Genomic DNA, 20,035 nt, shown 5'->3' on the forward strand with positions numbered 1-20,035 from the left:
GAGCCCGCACAATCCGAGCAGAAGGAGGTCCCCTGCGAGGCTGCAGGGTGAGGCTGCATCATCGCCGGCGCTCACGCTGACAGATTCGCTGCGGCGGCTACGGCACTTGTGCCGACCCTGCCGCGGCTGCTGTTGCTGCACATCTTGCTTGTTTGGTCAATGAAGTGGATAGCAAAGTGTCAATCTGTAAAGTGAAAAGCAAAGAACCTCAGTTCCTCAGATTGTAAAGGATTGAGTAGGTTTGTATGCTTACTAGGAGCTTGGGTCGCTTCTGGGGACAGAGAAGTCAGAAGGTTCCGCGACTCGGCTGTCACGCAGGGCCGGGCTGTCATGCTGGCCAGGCCGCCAGCAGGCAGCCCCAGGCCCTGAAGCACAGGCGAGTCACATTGCCTGTGCTACGGCTAAGCGGCTGCGCTCGGCGCTGTATTGGTAGTGCCTGCCGCGATGACGCACGGGCCGTACACAGCGTGAGGCTGCGCGGCTGCTCCTTAGCCATGGCGGACAAGGAGCTGGAGGCGTTGCGGGAGCAGCGGCTGGCGGAGCTGCAGTCCAAGCATGCGGTATGGCGCGGGGCGTGCCCAACCCACCTCACGCCGCGCGGCAGAGCACCTGTTTCCTATCGCCGGGCAGTGGGGAGGTGGTCACTCGCCGGGTGCGACAGGGCCTGTGCCTCTGCCCAAGCCTCTCAGGAGCCCGGGAGCCGGGGAGAGAAGGGGCCGCGCCGCGAGGAGGCCTCTCTGTAAATAAAGCCTTTGGCTGTGGTCTAGGAGAAGCGGCAGGGCCGTGCCCGTTGCTTTAGTGGAAACGTCCCTGACTGCAGCCTTAGTGACAGGCAGGGGGTGGGGGATTACGACCCCCCGGGCGCCCGGCCGCGCCCCTGCTGCGTGAGCAGTTAGGGACTTCAGGGCGCTTTGGGCCTGGCACCTGCCCTGTTTGCCCAGGCTATTGCTTTGGAAGTGTCAGCGCATAAGCCTCCCACCATTTTCTGTGCCACTTGCAGGTTTATGGATTACCGTCGTTAGGCTTTTTCAGTCACCATTTTTCAGAGCTGCAGCGTATCAGCCTGTCCTGTGTTCCTGGATAGGAATCTTCCATACCTATGCTCAGCCTTGTTTCCTCTCTCTGTATGGTTTTCCATCCTGCTTTTACACTTTAAAGTGTTAATTATAAAGTTTGAAATGCAGATTCAATATGAAGTTCGGGGGAGATTTTTTTTTTTTTCTGTTTGTTTGTAATTCTGAATAGCCTCAGCTGGTTATGGTAGTTTCCAAGTACCACTTTAAGATTGTGTTTTCTTCCGTATTGGTAAATGCAGAGTGTTACATTGAATTTCATTTGTCCTTAGCTTACTTTATTAGGTTTTAAATGCTTTTATCTATTTATTGGAGCTTTGGGAAAGTATGTTATCTTAGACCTGAATGGAAGGCCTTTTAATGTCCAAGTCTACAGCAATCTGGATAGATCCAATAGCACTATATGCCACACTACTCTGGATTACTGCTTTGTGAGGAAAGCGTAGTATGGCATATTTATTTACCAAAGCAGCAGATCCTTATTTTCAGGATCTCATCCATGGTCAGGAAAATTCAGCAGGCAGGTTTGGCCAACACTGTCTGCTGGAATATTTAAACTTACTGTCCTGTGTAGAACATTTTTGGATAATGATATCTATTCTGATCTCATTCTTTAGGATCCTTCTGGTGATCCATCACAACAGGAAGCGAAACAGAGGTATAACTTAGACTATTGCCTTCTGGTGTTACATCTAATAATTTTGAACCTTTATTTAATTTCTTTACCGGAATTGTTGGAAAAACACCCATAAACAAGCAGAAGTGCCAAAGGTTTAATCTAAGGACAGCTGCAATATGTCTCCCAGGCCGTGACAATCTCGGATGATCTACAATAGGGATGTCTGAACCCTGATTGAGGTGGGAGGGCATGGAAGAAAAGAGTTAATTTTCACTTTGGGACTTAGCTGAGTGCTGCAATAGCCTCATGACCCTTAGGGGCATAACAGAATTTTTCTGGGAAGCATCATCACTCTGTCATCTGCTTCTGGAACTCAGAAGCTTTGGCTTTTTGGAAAAAAGTCGTAAGAAAAATCTTGAAGGCTGGCAGAACTTTGACCCAAATGGAGTTCTGAGTGCTGAACTTGGGTTTGACTCTGTTAGTGTAATGGGCACATGCTTTGCCAGTTGCTTTGATTTTTCTCAGACACCTATTACAGTTAAAAATATGACACCAAATGATTCACATCAGAGATTAGTGCAGAACCAGTGTTTAGTATTTGTACTTCGTGGGAAATTGTGTTTAAAGAGGTAGGTTTTGCACACAAAGTTTGTGTTAAGTGAAATGCATAAACTAAAATTTCAGTTTTGCAAATAGTCAAATATTGCAAGTATATGATGACTTGCTGAAAAATTCTAAATAAATAATGAGGTTTGGTTCTGTCCTGCAATTGCATGGTCTGTTCCTTATACACTGCCTTTGAAATTCCACTTGGAACTGAACACAGAATCTTTACAGTGCATAGCATGACTTTTGTCTTAAGATGTAATAATAAATTTTAAGAAGGTTTAAGTAGTATAAACTCTATTCTTGTAAGATGTTGTGAGCTGTATAACTTTGCTAATATACACAGAGCTACTCTGGATGGAAAATGATAGAAAAGAGGCTATATAAATGTAAGGTTTGAAGGAACCCCAAGAAGTCACTTACATGAATTAGAAGTTTTCCGAAGCTTGCTAGTTTGTGCATGTTATTTTAAGTATTTGAAATCAAACTTCTACTGTGTGTCTTCATTACAGGGAAGCAGAGATAAGAAACACTATTTTAGCACAAGTTCTTGATCAAGCAGCTCGAGCAAGATGTAAGTACCCTTGTAACTTTATCCTGAGAAATTCTCATCCAGTCTACTCCAGTCCTGCTCACATCAGGGATGTATGAATGTGTTTGTATGGAGGCCAGACTACAGCAATAGTGTTGTTGGAGGAAAAATTATTTTCCTCCAATCAGCTTTTCAGTTTGGGATATCAGTGAGTGGAGGGGAAGGGTTAACTAACATCTGAATGATGTTAATTCAGATTATTTTTTTGACTAGTGGTAGACACTGTACTGAGAGTCAGAATTAGTTAAGATAACCAGAACAAATACTTAAAAGTAAGAAATTTAATTATCTTTTACCTTTTCAATTTTCAATATATGCCTTTTTCAATTTATTTCATGACCTTGGCATGAAGAAGACAATTTCACAGGGATGTTTGTCACTTTCTAGTTATAAGTGAAGGTATTTGAGTGTGCCTTAAAAAAACCAGAACCTATTTTTGTTGCAGTAAGCAATTTAGCACTCGTGAAACCAGACAAAGCTAAAGCAGTGGAGAATTATCTTATACAGATGGCAAGATTTGGACAGCTAGGTGGAAAGGTGAGTTGTGTTCTTCAAATTCTTACTTGCATGTATTAATTCAAACTTAATTTACCCTTTTCAAAAAAGATGGGGAGATTTTTTTTTAATATCTGTAAGTAACCCAAAGAGGCAGCTCAGAGCTTCTAAATAACATTAGGTAATTCCATCAAACACTTCTAAGAGGAAGGAAAATGTGATTCAGTTGTTTGATGCTAAGCATCTCTCAGAATGTGTTTACATTGCTGTTCTTTTGCTTTCCTAGGTATCAGAACAAGGTTTGATAGAAATACTTGAAAAAGTGAGTCAGCAAACAGAAAAGAAAACAACAGTGAAGGTAAACTTTATTTCCTGAATGTGATCATAATTTGCTATGTAACAGAGCAGAAGATTTGCATGTATTGGATCATTTCAGTTCAGGATACAACAGTGACAAAAGCTGGGATTAAATCATAGCAGTCCTTATCAATAGTAAAATTGGCAGGTATTGGCAGTGGGACATCAATATTCTGGTCACAGAGTGCCCTGTCTGTCCGTCCCCTTATGCCAGGCAGGGCCCTGTCAGAGTGAATGCTCTGCTCCATGGGATGTATTCGTTGTCCCGTGCCAGGGCTTGAAAAGGCTCACTCAGTGTTGGATTTACTGTAACCCTATTCTCAACTCATGTTTCATTGTAGTTCAACAGAAGGAAAGTATTGGATTCTGATGAAGAGGATGATTACTAATATATAGAAGTGTCTGCCAAACAAAAGGCCTGGAAAAAGGCAACATGCTGTTATCAGAATGCAAGACCTGAAAATGTTTACGCTTCTTTACTTTTTGATTTTTTTTTTTTTTTTGCGTGTGTGTTTTAGTTTCTGGTTGTGTTTTTTTCTTTTTTGTTTGTGGGGTGTTTTTTTGTGGGTTTTTTTAATATATAAAAAGGGTACCCCATGACTTTGTGCTGTAAAATAAATAGAGGAAGGGGAGTTTATAGCTTAATTTTTTTTTTTTATTTTAAGAGGCCTGAGAAGTGTGGGGGTCTCCACTGCTTCATTAGCATGAGGATTTTGTTGCCCCTTAACTCTAAGCAACAATTACTTTGCAACTGTTGGAGATCTTGTAACATGAGGCAGGGCTAAACCTTAAGTTGGGAACAGCTGCCCTCTCTAGGATTAAAGGACTTCCCTCGAGGCTCTAATCACAGGTGTTGCAAATAAGATTTCCTGAGCCCCTGCAGGAAGCCTATCCAGCATCTGTGGCTCTCAAGTCCTTACTGGAAATTTATGAAGTGAATGTTTGGATCAGGGGACTCCCTTTCAGAGCCTGTGTAAAGACATTGTAACCAACATAAAATCGAACCCTTCCCCTACAGAGTAACAAAGCCATCTGGGAAAGAAGGTGGTCAACGGTGACAGCACTGGGCAGACGCTTGCTATTGCATAGTATGGCTACCTCCATTTTTATCAAATGGCTGGAGTGTTTCTTACCTTGAAAAAAAAAAAAAAGACCATTTCCCCTAAACTTTCTGAAGCTCCTGCCTGCATAAAGTAAAACTGAACTCATGCTACATGTTTATTCAAAACTACGGTTATGGAAATAGGGATAAATGCTGTAACGTGCTCTACCACCACACAGCCCTTTTCTGACGTAATTTAACAGGAAGATGTATGATCTCAACTGCAGTGTTTTTTGGAACAGAATAAAATTGCTTGAACTGAGCACTAGTGGGTGTTTTTCATCTTGTGTGAATGTGGTTAAACTATTTCAGCAGTTGGGGGTTTGGGTTTGTTTGGCTTAGACTGGGCATTTTGCTTTCTCTGTTTGTGGCTAGGATCCTGTAGTAATATCAAGGGTGTATTCTGAAATTCTTTAAGTTAACGACCCTTTAAGAGTGTGAAGAGTTTCAAGGCAAGGTGCAGTGATAGATGATGTAAAGAGTGTTTTTTGTTAGTGCCACAGATACATCCTAAGCATTCACAGTTCATGTTCCCATTCCTAAGTTTAGCAAATTCTACTTACAACAATGTAAGCTTTTGCTGATCTTCTGAAATAGCCATTCCAGAGTCTGGCTTGGCAAAAATGTGAAGTAATGCTCTGGACTTATTTTAATTCAATATACACAAAGACACAAGGTGAAGTCTTCAGCTACCTCTGAAACCAAAAGATGTGTGTTGAAGACTCAATGCTTTGAAGACAATCACTCAAAGAAAACTGCACTTTCAGGAGTTATTTTACTATTTTTTTCTTTCCATTTTACTATTTTTTTCTTTCCATCATTTGGCACAAATCAAAGGCACATTAGAAAAATCACATGAACTTGTAAATTATTAGAAAAATAAACACGCGACCCTCATCTCCCACTGTCCACACATGCACTTGCTGAACATTTCACCTCAGATTAAAAAGCTGAGAAAATCACCAGTACCTCTTTCCAGCTTTGTATTCTGCCAGGCTTGTACTACCAGCACAGCTCCAAGAAACAGAATTAGTCACACAGTTTATGAACTACTAAAATGTGAATGGATGTAATGAGCCAAGAGTGAAGAAACACTGCACTTAGAAACGCACCTGTGCTATTTTACGCATTCTCCTACCATAACTAAAACAGTAGGAAATAGAGTTCAAATCTAAGCAGCCACCTTGCAGTCACTTGGGAGATCTCATCTCTTCAGTGATCACTTCTAGGAGCAGGACAATACTTAGCCTATTCCAACAAATGCTTACTGCAGTGAGAACCACCTTTCCACCTTGACGTTTCACCTTTTTAAAGGGCAGACCAGAGCAGGCGCTCCTAAGCAGTTTTGTCTGCAGATGTTGCCCAGGGTCAGAATCATGAATATTTGTGCATTTCTGCATTACTTGCTTTAGAGGAAGTTAAAAAAAAAAAAAACCAACCCCCCCAACAAAGAGTTTTGTGTGTCCTTATACCTGTTTGCTTCTGCATATTTTTTAATTAGCCTGTGAAAAGAGAGTCTAAAGTTTAGCTCTGTCAAAGGTGCTCTACTTTTTCCTCACTATCTTGGCTTCTGTGTAAAAATTTGATCTTATAGATCCAATACAGGGGAACATTGCAAAGAAATTAGCAAGGATTACATCACTGCACACTAATCACACTGATAAATTTCTCATGTGGCATCACAGTTGTTATGAATTACGGCTTGTAACAGCTGTTACTGAAGTATGCAGAAACATGTATCATGATTGTTTGTAGCATTACAATAACAATAGAGACATTTCAACTATCCCTGGCAATAATATATATATTTGTATATATCCAATGTAGAGATAAAAACTGAAAATGCAAAAAATTTTCCAAGGTTTCTACAAACAAGGTGGGTGGCTGAAAAATACAGGCTTTCATTTGGTTTACTGGTACATACAATTCTTTAGTAAGTGCTAAGTAGAGCAGGAAGGTAATTTTGCTGTCTCCATCTTGGGAGGTCTGTGTCTGTGGAGCTCAGGATGATCTGGCTGTGCACTTACCTCCAACATAAACAGAAGATTCAGTCTTCCAAAGCGCTAGGAACATTCTGCTGAGGAGCTGTCCTCATGTCTGTTCCGAAGGCAGGCGTCCTCCTTTGATACACAGTGAAGGGTTATTGAAATAAACACCACCTAGTTTTCTCAGATTTGACACCAGATTCAGGTTTCCTTGTCAATGTTTTGAACACAAGTCATCACAGCAGGCTCTGGACTATGAAATACTTGGACTATTATCATTGCCATTTTCTGCTGAGAGTGGCACATTAACAGTGTGTCTTCGGTGCAGTAATTTACTTTTGTGAGGAACTTCCGTCACATCATCACATTCCACGCACTCACTGCTGCATCTTGTGTCCATAATCTTAATGCTGCTCTGGTCCAGTCTTTCAACAGATTTTAAATGTGTTTTATCAAAGCTTTTAATAGCTAACTGGGAGGAGAGAAAAATGGTATATCAAAAGCATTGTCTACTTTCTTCATCAAAGAAGTGAAATTAATACAGTGTTTCTTGAGTATAATTACCACATTCATTTCATGGTGTTCTTCATACTGAGAACACAGCCAAAGATTTAAATAGCACCCTTTGCAGGGCAGTGATTATGCTCAGTCTACATAGAAGAAAAGAAGAGGCAACCTGCCCCAGTCTACACATGTGAGTACGAGCACTGAAGACAATTTTATTTTCACGACACTATTGCAATATCATCCCAACCCTTCTAAACACGTCTTGTAAAGCAGAAGATCTCAAGCTATTTGAAATGAGCAGCCATGAAGGAAAAGGCAAAGACTCTCTGCTTCCAGATCCCTGCTTACTGGGCCACTCTGCAAATGTGAACATAAGCCAGAGGGAAAACAGAACCCAAGCACGCTAGTGACAGTTCTTCAAAGGGAGGAATGAAAAGCAGAATTAATTACCACCCCCTTTTGCTGAAATAAGGGCAACAATCTTGACAAGGCTGCAGATGGAGATGATGCCTGTTCAAACCCACTGACAATCCAGAGCTGTAGGACTAAGCCGTGATGGCAGCACCCAGTTCAAACCATTGAGTGTCACAGTCGTGTGTTGCGCTTCTTGACACCTGCCATGCCTACATGACACGCTGCCTTCAGCAATCCACAGTTACAAAATTAAAGCCCACACTCAATTAAATAGTGGGATATCATTAATAGCAGAAAGAATTAATAAACTATTACAAGTTTAAAGCATTAATCTGGCTCTCTCAAGGGCCTTCAAATGCTCAGTCCCACAAGGACTCCCTGATACAGAGCACTGTTCTACCTTCTAGATGGATGCATTTCTAAGGCTACAACAATCTAATAATGGGCAGCTACTGAACTAACCTGGTAGAAATATTTTCTTTTGAACAGGTGAGTTTCTCTCTTGACTGAGTATGCTGAAATGGCTCAGCTGAAGGTCCAATGAGAGTCAAAACCAGCGTGAAGAACGAAGAGGGAGCACGTGCTTTGGGTGGAAGGCAGTATCCAGCAGTCAGGCTGGCAGAGTGTGTATGGCGCCCCCACCACAGCTGAACTGATTACCTGTATTTGTGCCACAGCTGCCAATGTGACATGCTATTCACTCTTGCAAACAATCTTCTCCTCCAAGCAGACTTATCATACAAACCCTGATTTTAATCTACTGAGAAATTTCTCCCTTGACAGTAGCACCTCTGTTTGGCTAGGGCTCTCCTAAACTGGAGAGTTCTTCAAGTTAGACATGACACAGAAAACAAGACCAAGATGAAGCTTGCAATAAGAGGTTTAAGGGGTTGAAAAGTAAGAATAACACATTTAAAGAAGTGTTACAGAAAAACCATGGAAGTTTGAACAATGACAAAACATGAGCAATGTGGCAAACAGGTCAGAACTTCTGGGATTCATCAACCACCACTAGTAAAGAAATTTTCCTGTATATGTGTCTATATTAATAGAATACAAATCAAACATTGCTACATTACACAACTAATTCAAGCACGTATTTTCACTTACCTGATGCAATAACCGATAGTCAAAACTAGGAAAGCTTTTATCTCCTGTTACGGTTCTCCGTAAATGTTTTGCTCTAAAAAAACATATTTTGAATAAATTTAATTTAACTACAGAAGTCTTGATCAGAGAAAATCTGCACACAGAAAGGCTACTCTGACAAACCATCTCGAAATGACAGCCACCTGTTGCTTTCCCATTTTATCACAGAGTATACATTAACATTTAAAATGTCACAGGCAAAACACAAGCACTGTGTGCAGCAGTACAATAATATTCTTGAAGCACCCTCTCTCTGAAATCCTGGATGAATGGTACCATGTATTACTGCGAAAGCAAAGCTAAAGAGGTTTACAAGTGCTTCCTGGGCCCTGCTTTTCCCCACTGCTGTTCACCACCAATGAGCAGGTCATGCCTAGAATGTCTGTCTGGTGAAGGGAGTGTGCATGCCTTGGAGAATTAACATCTGCTGTCAAACCAGTCATATGTGATGTGCAACAATGCTTGACCCCCTTTTGGGGCTTTCTGATCTGCTGTATTTCTTGTTTACTAATGGGAAACAATAAACATACTTCCAAGGAAGCGTCCATGCTTACTTGTTAAATCTGTTAATTGACTGGAGCAGTTGAAGTTGTCTGCTTATGGGATCATCAGCTTCCTCACATGGTTTAGAATTCACTAGGGGTTTAAAAGAACAGGCAGCTAAAATTAGAACTGAGTTACACTTAAGAATGAAAAAACCCCACAGTTCTGAATGAGAAGTGGCACCTACTGACATTAGATGTGAAATGTTCCTGTACAACTAAAATAGCAGTAACTTGAACCAGTCACAGTTTATCTCTGGAAACTTTCAAGCATTTTAGGTTGCAGGAGTAAGCATTCTTCACCAGGTCCGTGTGACTGGCCAAGCTTCTGGAGAGATCATGTAATGTTGGGCTTTGAGGCCCGAAAATCCCATTTTTACAAAGCTGAACTGATCAACACGCAGATTCTACACCACCTCTTTGCTAATATTACTCACTCAGATCTTCTATTGCTTGTTTAGAACTGCTCTCACATTATAAAGAACCAAATCAGCCTTGGGCATCAGCACCCCTGTTTTAGGGCAATGCAAATGACAGCTAGAGTTGATTTAATCTGTTTGCTTTGCACTGAAAAGGACAGTTATTATACAGCTGATGATACCATCTCCAATGGGGCATGGCTTTTTCAACTCTAAATGCTTTTGTGTGTTAATGCTCGGCCATGCACCAAAAAGTGAAAACTGAGTTTGCAATAATGTCATGAATATAAAAACAAAGTCTGCTGTATTCAGTTGTAGAATTGTATATGTTACCTGTTACAAGTATGCAAAATAGTTGACTGTTCTTTAATTCTATGTAAATCCATTACATAAAATATTTGATGTAGCTGCAAATGAATTCCTACATCTTTTTATTCAGGGCAGTGGAAATAGGACACATACCTTTTTTTCTTATCTTGGTAGTAGCATGCTGCTCACACTCCTTTTCTCTTTCTGCTAATGTAGGTACACAGCTTGGTACTGTTTCCAGCAACTTAATGATATTTGAATTCTTAATTTTTCAAGATTCCATTTTCACCATTATCAAAGAAAAAAGAAAAACCATCAGTACAATTTAGGATTCTCGTCTACACAGCCTGTGTTAATCAATTGCTGCCCAAATGAATGTAACACACACAAAAATACCCCATTATAAACACAAACTTTGAATTGTATCCTTTTGCTTAGGGACAAAAATCAGTGCTCCACAAGTTGCATCATACCCGAGCAGTGACTTGTAGTCTTGACCTACTGCTTTAAGCTGTTTTATTGACAGTTAAGCTGGTTTCAGGTTAAATGGTGCTACATACACTGAAATTGATCCAGTGGACATTATGCTGTATCTCAGAGGCTGCTGAAGCACTGAAAGATAGGGACCACGTATCAAATAATTTAAGAGTGAATTTAGCATTACATATGACACTGTTGCTATTCATAAAGGGGACAGTCTGAGTTACACGAGAAGACAAAAGGTATCAAAAGAAGGGCAGAAGATGATGGGTGATCAGTGACAGGTATTTTATTTTCCTCCATTCTGAATTTCTTTTGCCCTCTCTGCCATTAGCAGCATAGATTTCCATGTAATTTTCATTCACAGATGTGCTTTTGCTTTGTAACAGGTTAAAGAGCCAATTCCAACTCAAGCCATGATATGCCTTTTCTGGACTCACACCTTTTGTCTAGGATAACTTCTTTAAGAAACACAAAAGATTTCACATAGCACAGGTATCATACTGTCTGTTGTACGTTCCCTGTAGACGCGCACCTTAGTCTTTTTACCATGCCCAATTGTTAAATACAGATGTCTTGGCAAACATTCCTGTGACATGTTTGTTTTCTCTCCCCCATGATGCATTCGGAACCTGAGGAAAAACTGCGGCCAGAAACAATCTTGCAGCACTCACCGGCTCAGCGCAGTCTGCGGGGGTGCAGTTCCTCTCATTCCTGATGTGCGTCACTGCACCATTCTGCAGCAGCAGGTCCACCAGAGCCTCGTTCTTGCCAATCACAGCCTCATGCAGCGCTGTGTTTCCTTTGGCATTGGAAAGGTTAACAGCAGCTCCATGCTGGACAGCAAGATAAACAGAAGTTATAAAGACAGAGCAGCACAAAACAGAGCTGGCACATTACTGCTGTTTTCTCTCCTTTGCTTTTCAGCTTATGAAGGAGAACGATGCACCAGAAGCCTGTAGCTGCATATGAATGCAGCAGATGAATGCATATGTGCCAGTAATCACCAGTTCAACATTAAGCCACCTGATCATGTTATTACCTGTTCTCTCAGCCACAATTCCATAGATCAGCAAGAAAACCTAACACCTGCCACAGAAAGTTCCTTAAATAAAGCTGGTTGTATAACAGTAAAGTAATATTTGTCTAATAAGAAACCATGATGGGAAGGGATTGAAAGAAGTGAGGAAACAAATACTCTGATTTTTCCCCTGAGTAGTTTCAACAGAGAAATGCATAACTAAAAAACACTGATCCTGAGTATTAAAAAAGCACAGATACCACTTAAGAAATACTATTCTGAACATTGTTTTCAGTGGTCATACCTGTAACAGCAAGGCAGTAGTCTCATACTGACCGTTCGAGCATGCATAAATTAAAGGAGTATTTCCATATATATCCTTTTTATTTTGTTTGGCATTGTAGTCCATCAGACACTTCACCACCTATTAAAAGAAGTCTTCATTCAAGACACCAGCTAACCATAATCATGCAGTGAAAGCCCTGCCTCCTTTTCTCTTCTTAAAAATAGACAAATCTCCTCTCCCACAACATTTTTTTACTCTAGAATGAAAAGGAGATGGAAGAAAAAAGGATGGAGAAAACAAGTTTAATCTTTGTCAAACAGATCTCTTCCTATCACACTAATTTTCATATTTTACCACGCTTTCAAAAACCAAACACACACAAACAAACAAAACTTTAAGCAACTGAAAGAAAAGCCAAGAAATAGAAACTTGGAGGTACGTGAAAAACATACATCAGCAGTAACTTAGCAACACATCACATCCAAACCTCCACAGCAGCAGTATTGTTTCGCCCTCTCTGACTTCACTGGAACACCTGGAAGGAGTTCTTTATGTTGTAAATATCTTCACTAACCTATAAGTTTGAGTGGTATTCTTATTTTCCTCTTGCATCCCTTGAGTTTTGTCTCCACAACATCTTCACAATTCTCTCATTTATTTCTCCTCCTGCAGTCCTCAGCTCCAAGTTTCCCACTTTACCGCACATTCCCATTTGCCTATCTGCCCCTGGTTTTTCATGATCATTACTCCTCCGTTAAAACCATCCGCTCACTGGCTTCTGCTTCTCCTTCACTGCTTCCCCTGACTTAAATTTGGGGATGAGTTCATTTGCTTCCCTCAGAGCTCTACTTTGCTCAATGTACTGAAATAAGCTGCAGATACAGTAGATACTGAATACTGCGGCTACTGCAGACACCAAGTCTGCTCCAGCAGCAGTCGTGCCCAACCCCTTGAACAGAAGATTCAGCTGCACAAGGTATTCTTAAAGCATTTGACATACAACAGCAGCTAACTGCAGCACTCTGCACCATTGCCTTAGGTCACTGACAAAGACAAGATGCCTACTGAAACTTTCAGGTTTTCCTTTTCATCTGGTGATTTTAGACACTGAAATTAAGAACAGAAACGCCAAACTAATTTTCACTCTTACTGGTTTAGTCCTGTTGATAATTTCACAAAAAGCTCTTTGTTGGTGGTTGTGTTAAATAGCTTGCATTTATGAAGAGGTTCAGTTACCTGGAAGTGACCTTTCTGGCAGGCTAGATGAAGAGGAACTGCATGTTTTACGTTCTTGGCACTGATACTGGCCCCATGTTTCAACAAGAGAGAGACAAGTTCAGAATGTCCATGCAGTGCAGCCATATGCAGTGGTGTAAAACCATCTTGGTTTGAAACATTTACTCCAAGTCCATTGGCAGAGATCCTTGCAAATTTCTGTTGAGTTAAAAACACAATGAAACCCTGCAATTAATTGTGCTACTTTCTGCTGATCAAAAAGCAGCCAAATACCCAGCTTATGTACAAAACAGGTAGACATGTATTACAGGAACTTCTGCCACAGAGGCCAGTTTGAGACTTTCAGGAATTGGCAAAAATTGGCAAATTGGCAGTATTTTTCAACAGAACAATGAGCTTTCATTTTCTTTCACTCCCTCCAACATGATAGTTTTATATAGAGAAACTCCAGGCAAAGTGTTCATGATATTAACAAGAGGCTAAAGCAGCACAGGTTGAGCCAGAAGTAAAACTTGATTGGTTTTATATAGTTGTTAGTATGCTCATACAGACAGTAAAAGTTAGGAGTTACAGTCATTCACACAGCCACTTATGCTCTTGGATACAGACAGTACACACCTATTTTACTAATACACAAAGCTCAAGGTGATAAGGATAAAAACTAAAACTAATGTTATTCATGTGGAAGTAAAGCTGGCCCTGTGAACAGCCTCCTGTGGGGAGGCTGAGGGTACCTGCACACCTTATCAGAGAACAAGCATGCTGCGTATGCAAAGCACTTAAGGACAACCTGCATACTCTTGGCCTGCACCAAAGGAGCATAAGGTAGCAGTGAGGATTTAGAAGAAGTCAAGGTGGGCCATCTCATGTGTAACATCACATCATGTTTCTCAGTAGGTGATGTAGACCCTGTTACCTCCAAATAGCCAGGACACTGAAAATGTCTACTTGGGTTTATTTTGCAATGAGTTATCCTGTTACATATATCTTCAGACACGGGAATACATTTCCTTCCTAAAAGGCAAGCAATTTGGTTTCTACTTTCAAGAAGCTAGGATCATTCCTTATGTAACTAAAAATTCTAAAAAGTGCATCTTAAAGCCTGATTCTCCTCTACAGTCTGAAAGAAACAAAGTTAAAGGAAATTGCAATTGAAAAAGAAGTCTTTATAATCATATTTAACTTCTGCAAAGTTTTAGATACGTATGAAAGATGTCATGCAATTTAAAGACCTCTTCAGCATTACACTGCTTACAGGATCAGCAGGCATTCCTTGATCAACTGATTACTAATAGGTAAGCAGATAATCTGTGACAGTTAGCAATGTAAACCATAAGAGAGAACCAGGAGAAACCGATGCTTAGGAAAAGATTTTTCCCATTGATTCAAGGTTGTCCAAGCCAGTCCAGATATTCTAAAAGCAAACTGTAAAGATTTTTCACTCTGCCATATAATGAGCAAGTCTTTGAACATTGTTCCTGTATCCAGAACTTTCTACAGTTTAACTAAAAAGAGAACAATTTCACAACATCAGATGAACTCTGTTAAGATCTGTATATATTTAATGGCTTTTCCAACAGAGAGACAGAGCTTTAAGCAACATCAACGCTGTTACACTTCCCTAGAACTAGAAGTTACAAGAATGTAAATTATTTTTTTTACAGCATGAGTGTTCCAACCTTTTGTGCTGGCCCACATTTTAGGCACTGGCATAATGGATGACAGAATTCTGGTTTTGATGTGCAGCCTGTGTCATCCTCATCTTCTAAGTCTTCCTCCATCCACTCTAAGAGATAACGTACCTGGCATAAAAAGCAAGTCCTTCTTTACAGAGTGCAAAGGCCCTGGGTCCCAACCCACTTGCATACTTAGACAGATAAGATTTCACAAACACAGTTTGGAATAGCCCAGGGAGACGATACGGCTACCTCCCGGTGTCAGCTGCCCACAGGCCAAACTTAAAAAATGAAAATCAAACATGATTGTTGTCACAGCAACTGGGAAGTTCACTAATTATAGCAGTAAATTATAAATTACTTCCTGCTGTCTAATCTAGATTTCTGTGTTCATATATTCACAAACTCTCATACCAATGCGAACCTTCATCTTTTGCTTTAACTACCCCAAAAAGCGCCAAGGAGGACGACATGCAAGCAATATCCAAAGCTTTGCAGGGACACTGCCTTTCTTTAGGTCTGTCACTTCCCAGGAACTTGATGGCTTCACTTCCTCCTTAATGTACAGTTCTTCATTTTTGAGGAAGAGAGGCCCTTCAATGAGGATAGTCTTAGGACTCAGAGCATTCATGTGCAATTTGCAATCAGTGATGCTTACTGCATGTTAATTTGACATTACATTTTATACAACAACAATAAAAAAAGATCTTTAAGAAACACATTATTATCTTGAAATTCATTAATCCAATGTAAAGTAAAGACTTCAGGATTATCACCAATGGTATTAAGTCTCCATTATTACACCATCTGGCAATGTTTGGTCAGGCATCTATTCTGTCCTTCTGAGTTTGTGTTATCTCAGTGAGGCAAATCTTTCAGAAACACATGACAGATGTGGGAATTAAATTGGTCTCTCAGGGCACAGGACTATACATTAACAGTCATTTTTTTCTAGGTGCATGGAAAGAACTAAGAGCACAGCACTCAAAAACCAGACAGAAGGAAGACCTAGGCACTTGTGTCTGGAGGATAGATCCTTCAGAGGTTCTGCAAATCTTCTGGGAAGTAGAACAGCAAGTTACAGGATTACATAGAGGGTATGACGCTGCAATGAATGTCATCTTGTGAAGGGTTTTCCTTTCACTCCTTTTTTTTGTTTGTTTGTTTTTAGCAGCTTTTAAGAGAGCTATTAAAACATGTATCACTGCCTTGGTGCCCTGAAGAAAGATTAAGTCCTTTGCCTCCCACCATGGAGCAAAACCAAGGAACCACTTTCTGCTGAAAGAGAGGTAGAACCATCTTTGCTGCATGTGTGTCTGGGGCTTGATGCTACAGAACTGGACCAATCCAAAAGCTCTAAAGATGCTAGTCAAGAAAGGAATGAGGAGAAGGGAACTTCCTACAGTTCCTCCCACTGTATTCACACACATTCACTCTCAGCAAGTTCTGCTGTTTACCGTTAAGGTAGGTCTAGAACCCAAATGCACATTAATAATCTATCAAATTAAACAGTTGCAGCTCGACTAAATCCTAGGATTTGCTCTCTCTGTCCAAAACGCTTGCCCTGAATGTTGTTCTTCCCAAGTTCTTTCCATCTCCTAGATGTGACTATGCAGACATTTTCAAATGACAAAGGAATTATTCAATTTAAAACAATTTCTTTAGTGCAAGAGGTCATAAAAAAGCCAAAATTATGAGCCTTAAAGCACTGTAGGTAAAGTAATTTGGGGACACAGAGTGAATACTCTTTGTACAGAATGAGCTGAATTTGATTAATCATTGATGCCCAAAGCATTCCTCACCTAATATTATTCATTAATAACTCTCTCAATTTGAATGAGGTAAACTGGAATTCAGTAATATCCAATGGCCATGCTAAGACTCACCATTTCCAGATCTCCATCAGCAACTGCTCTTAGGAGTTTTTCCACCTATATGAACAAAAACAAACAAACAACAGCACAACGTATTTGCTTTGTTAGCATAGGTATTAAGCAGTACACAGAAAATCCCATGTCCTTTACTAACCTCCTAAGCTCATGTGGTAGGATTACTGCTGGGTCATTTCATCTATGCTTTAAAGGGAAACCTTCCTTTATCAAATAAAAAGCTGTCCAAGGCTTGCGGCTGTTTGATGATCTCTGACTTGCTTAAACAGCACTCACCTAAAAGGATGATATGCAGTCCACACACAGAGCCAAGTGAACTGATACATGTTATCATACTGCTTCAGCAGCAACTGACTGTGGCCTTTCTGATGTGAACCTAACATTAAAAATCTCTACTCAAGACATATTTCTACCCTGATAAACATTGGTACTGTTTGGACTCTTGCTGAGCTACCGGAGGCTACCAGAAGCACCAAGAACAGCAGGTTTAATTTGCTGTTTGAGAAACAAGAGTTCAAAATCAAAAAGATGCCTTCCAGTTGTTCACATCTACTGGTTTATTTCTATAACAAAACCCAAAAGTTTACAAATCTAACTTGATTGTAAGTATGAAATTTGTTTTCTTACTCAAAATCTGAAAAGATACAAATATCAAAAGGTATGCATTAGCAAAAGCCAGGTCTCTCCAACTCAGAGTCATTCCAGGGGATCAGTATTAGACAGTGTGTGTATGCTCAGGCCAGCTAATGCCTGGGTCTGGCAGTTTGGCGTAGGGATTCTGCTCAAGAGCTCCGTAGGGGGGGGAAGGAGGCAGCTGGACAGAGAAGAGATGGAAGATGCTCTGTACTGCACTGATGCCATTCCCTTGATCCCTCTGATTGATTGTGAAATGAGGAGAATCAGATCTACTTTTCTGCCTGCTCCTCCTCTGATTCCATATTCTCTCATATGAAGGAGTTGAGGTCCAACCTGACAGAAGTGAGAGAGGCACCAGTAAAAGGCCAGGATAGTCCATTAGGACTTTCATCAACAGGCAGTTTGTCTGGCCTCTGCAGATCACAGCATTGTAGCAAGTTATTCTAGGACGGTGCTAAAATCACCAAAGATGCTGCTGTGTAAAACTGTTCCAATGTTAGGAAACATCTCACAAGTTGCAGATGTCAGGGAGCAACAGCTCCAGCCACATACTAATCCTTATCTAGAAGACTCTCTTACTGGCAGTGACAGCAGGGCTTGCTAAAGCAGATAAGGAAGAATGAGAGGGAAAGGAAGCTGTGTTTTTACTGGCCTGGTCTCTTCAGGGTTTCAGCAGAACAGGGCACATGTACAGCTAAAAGGTCTGATCAATGTTCCATCCATTTTCATCTGTTTTTAGGAAAACTGTTCCTAAAAGCTGAAGCTCCTTGAAATCATGTCGTAGGCACTCAAGGCAGAATTCCTCTCTCCTAACTCTGTCTAAAAACTAGCTAAATCTAATTCAGTTATTTAACTCCTTTCCTGCTAACTACAGAGCAGAATGCAGTCAACAAACACCACCAGAGTGCAGCTCAGGTCAAAGTAAGCACATCTGAGACACTTCCTTTCTGGAAACACCCATTTCTCTCCACAGACTAAGGAGGGAAAACAGAGGACTGAAGTTAAGACATCTGAAGTTAGCTGATCCATGTATCAGTCTCTACACATATGTACGTAAAATGGACTGTATATACCAGAGAGATCCGTGCCTCCCACAGATTTCCCCACATCATATAGGATAACATCACTTGAGAATGTAAAGGTATTGATGGCTTTCAGGAGCTAGTCTTATCACAAAGAAGATGCCTAACAGTAACAGCAACTGACCCACAAAGTCTGATCATTTCTTTTCAAAATCAACAAGTTCCTTAGAGTTCTAAAAACTGCCCCAGGCCCTAGCAGTAGAAAAGCATACAGCATCTGTTATGCATCTTGTGGCTAATTTATTGAGAGTACTTAGGGCAAAATATCTGCTACGTGCATTTCCTCATCTTTACAGTTTGTTTCCTCCTCCGTGGAACAGAAGTACCTTCCTTGAAATGTAAACATAGATGAAACATCTACTGTGATTTGCTCACATGCTCAGCGTTTCTGCTGCTGAACAGAAATTGTGGAAGGAATCACTGGTTCCAGCAGAGGAAGTTCAAAATTTACATGTCTGGCTCTTTTACTCTCCTTTTTCCAAGTTGTAAACAAGCCACATACAAGACAAACTGTGACTGGCTCATTTAAGCAAAGGTTAATTCACCAGCAGTACTGACTTACAAAGATCTATCTGCATTCCCTTAGTCCACGGTCTACACTTGGAACTCTGGAAAGCTGACCTTCCCACTACTTCCAGTGGCATTCCCCTCATGGAAGTCTCTCAGGATCAGGCCCTTGCCCCTTCACTTAGTAACAATAAGAGCAGTGAGCCCATGTGTAATTTGGTAAACAGAAATCAACTAAAGCTGTATTACAGGAGGTCGTCACTAATCCCAAGAACCTAAAGTGTAAGCTGCTTGTAATCTTATTCCCTGGTTTGAACTACAGACTTAGCTCTTTGGTGAGATAAATTTGCTCCTTTGAAGAAGGAACTGTGAAGTAATATTGTCCAGTCAAGCTTTACATCTTTGAGTTCACTGAACATTTTCAGAAAACAGAAACTTTTGCCAAAGAACATTTTAACAGCAGGAGAAGGAAGAATTTGAATCTAGAGGTGATACCGAGATCAATGAAAATAATGAGGCCAAACTGAAAAAAACAGGAGGACTGAGGAAGAAAATAGAGAGAGAAGCATGGGAAGTGGTGATATGACAGTCTTAGGAGGGGATAAATGGGAATGATGGATTTGAGGGTCCACAGCATCTGAGGATGGCATCTTGGCTGGTGAAAACAGAGCCTACTCAGCAATCACACACGTGCAAGGTATTTAGTATATACTTCCTCACATGTCACAAAACTGACTTCTATGCCTTTTTGGAAAACTTGGTTAACGTTATGGTCTGTTAGCCAGTGCTTGCCAGTGTGCCTGTCTTCTCCCTTACAGACTTTGTAAGCTAGCAATGGCATTTAACTCCTGGACAGGACAGCAAGGTCCTCGGGGCACTGGTTGCCATTGTAATTTTGTAAAACTCATTGAATTCTCAAATTATCTTGTTAACTGCACTAAATCTGAACAACTACTCCAAATATGCTTTCATTTTTCCCCAGAAATAACCAGCAGAGCAGCTGATATCACAAAAATATTTAAACACTGAGATGTCAAGCACCTGAGGATACCA

At 40.7% G+C, this 20,035-nt stretch overlaps 2 protein-coding genes across 2 annotated transcripts in view; one reads left to right on the plus strand and one right to left on the minus strand.

The window, feature by feature from the left end:
• The first annotated feature begins 494 nt into the window (after nt 1-494).
• Nucleotides 495-5,180, plus strand: PDCD5 (programmed cell death 5). The gene is made up of 6 exons (XM_054389672.1): nt 495-560; nt 1,691-1,731; nt 2,811-2,872; nt 3,336-3,427; nt 3,672-3,743; nt 4,084-5,180. The coding sequence occupies exons 1-6, from the start codon at nt 495-497 to the stop codon at nt 4,129-4,131; spliced, it is 381 nt and encodes a 126-aa protein (XP_054245647.1). The 3' UTR covers nt 4,132-5,180.
• A 1,741-nt stretch (nt 5,181-6,921) lies between these two features.
• The window catches only part of ANKRD27 (ankyrin repeat domain 27), a 28,385-nt gene continuing 15,271 nt past the window's right edge, over nt 6,922-20,035 (minus strand). Inside the window, exons 20-28 of the mRNA XM_054389901.1 lie at nt 16,755-16,799; nt 14,872-14,994; nt 13,193-13,390; nt 11,975-12,094; nt 11,324-11,485; nt 10,323-10,431; nt 9,454-9,535; nt 8,861-8,933; nt 6,922-7,301 (exon numbers count right to left, since the gene is read on the minus strand). Coding sequence (XP_054245876.1) covers nt 7,083-7,301; nt 8,861-8,933; nt 9,454-9,535; nt 10,323-10,431; nt 11,324-11,485; nt 11,975-12,094; nt 13,193-13,390; nt 14,872-14,994; nt 16,755-16,799 — 1,131 coding nt within the window. The 3' untranslated portion in view covers nt 6,922-7,082. The remainder of the gene's footprint in view (nt 7,302-8,860; nt 8,934-9,453; nt 9,536-10,322; nt 10,432-11,323; nt 11,486-11,974; nt 12,095-13,192; nt 13,391-14,871; nt 14,995-16,754; nt 16,800-20,035) is intronic.

The sequence above is a fragment of the Indicator indicator genome, chromosome 19, assembly GCF_027791375.1.
Source record: "Indicator indicator isolate 239-I01 chromosome 19, UM_Iind_1.1, whole genome shotgun sequence".
Lineage (NCBI taxonomy): Eukaryota > Metazoa > Chordata > Aves > Piciformes > Indicatoridae > Indicator > Indicator indicator.

Excerpts from the sequence above, each read along its gene's own strand:
- PDCD5 (XM_054389672.1), top strand. The coding sequence starts at position 495 with ATGGCGGACAAGGAGCTGGAGGCGTTGCGGGAGCAGCGGCTGGCGGAG. Across the intron at positions 561-1,690 it reads AGCTGCAGTCCAAGCATGCG|GATCCTTCTGGTGATCCATC; the intron begins GTATGGCGCGGG and ends CTCATTCTTTAG. Across the intron at positions 2,873-3,335 it reads TCAAGCAGCTCGAGCAAGAT|TAAGCAATTTAGCACTCGTG; the intron begins GTAAGTACCCTT and ends TTTTTGTTGCAG.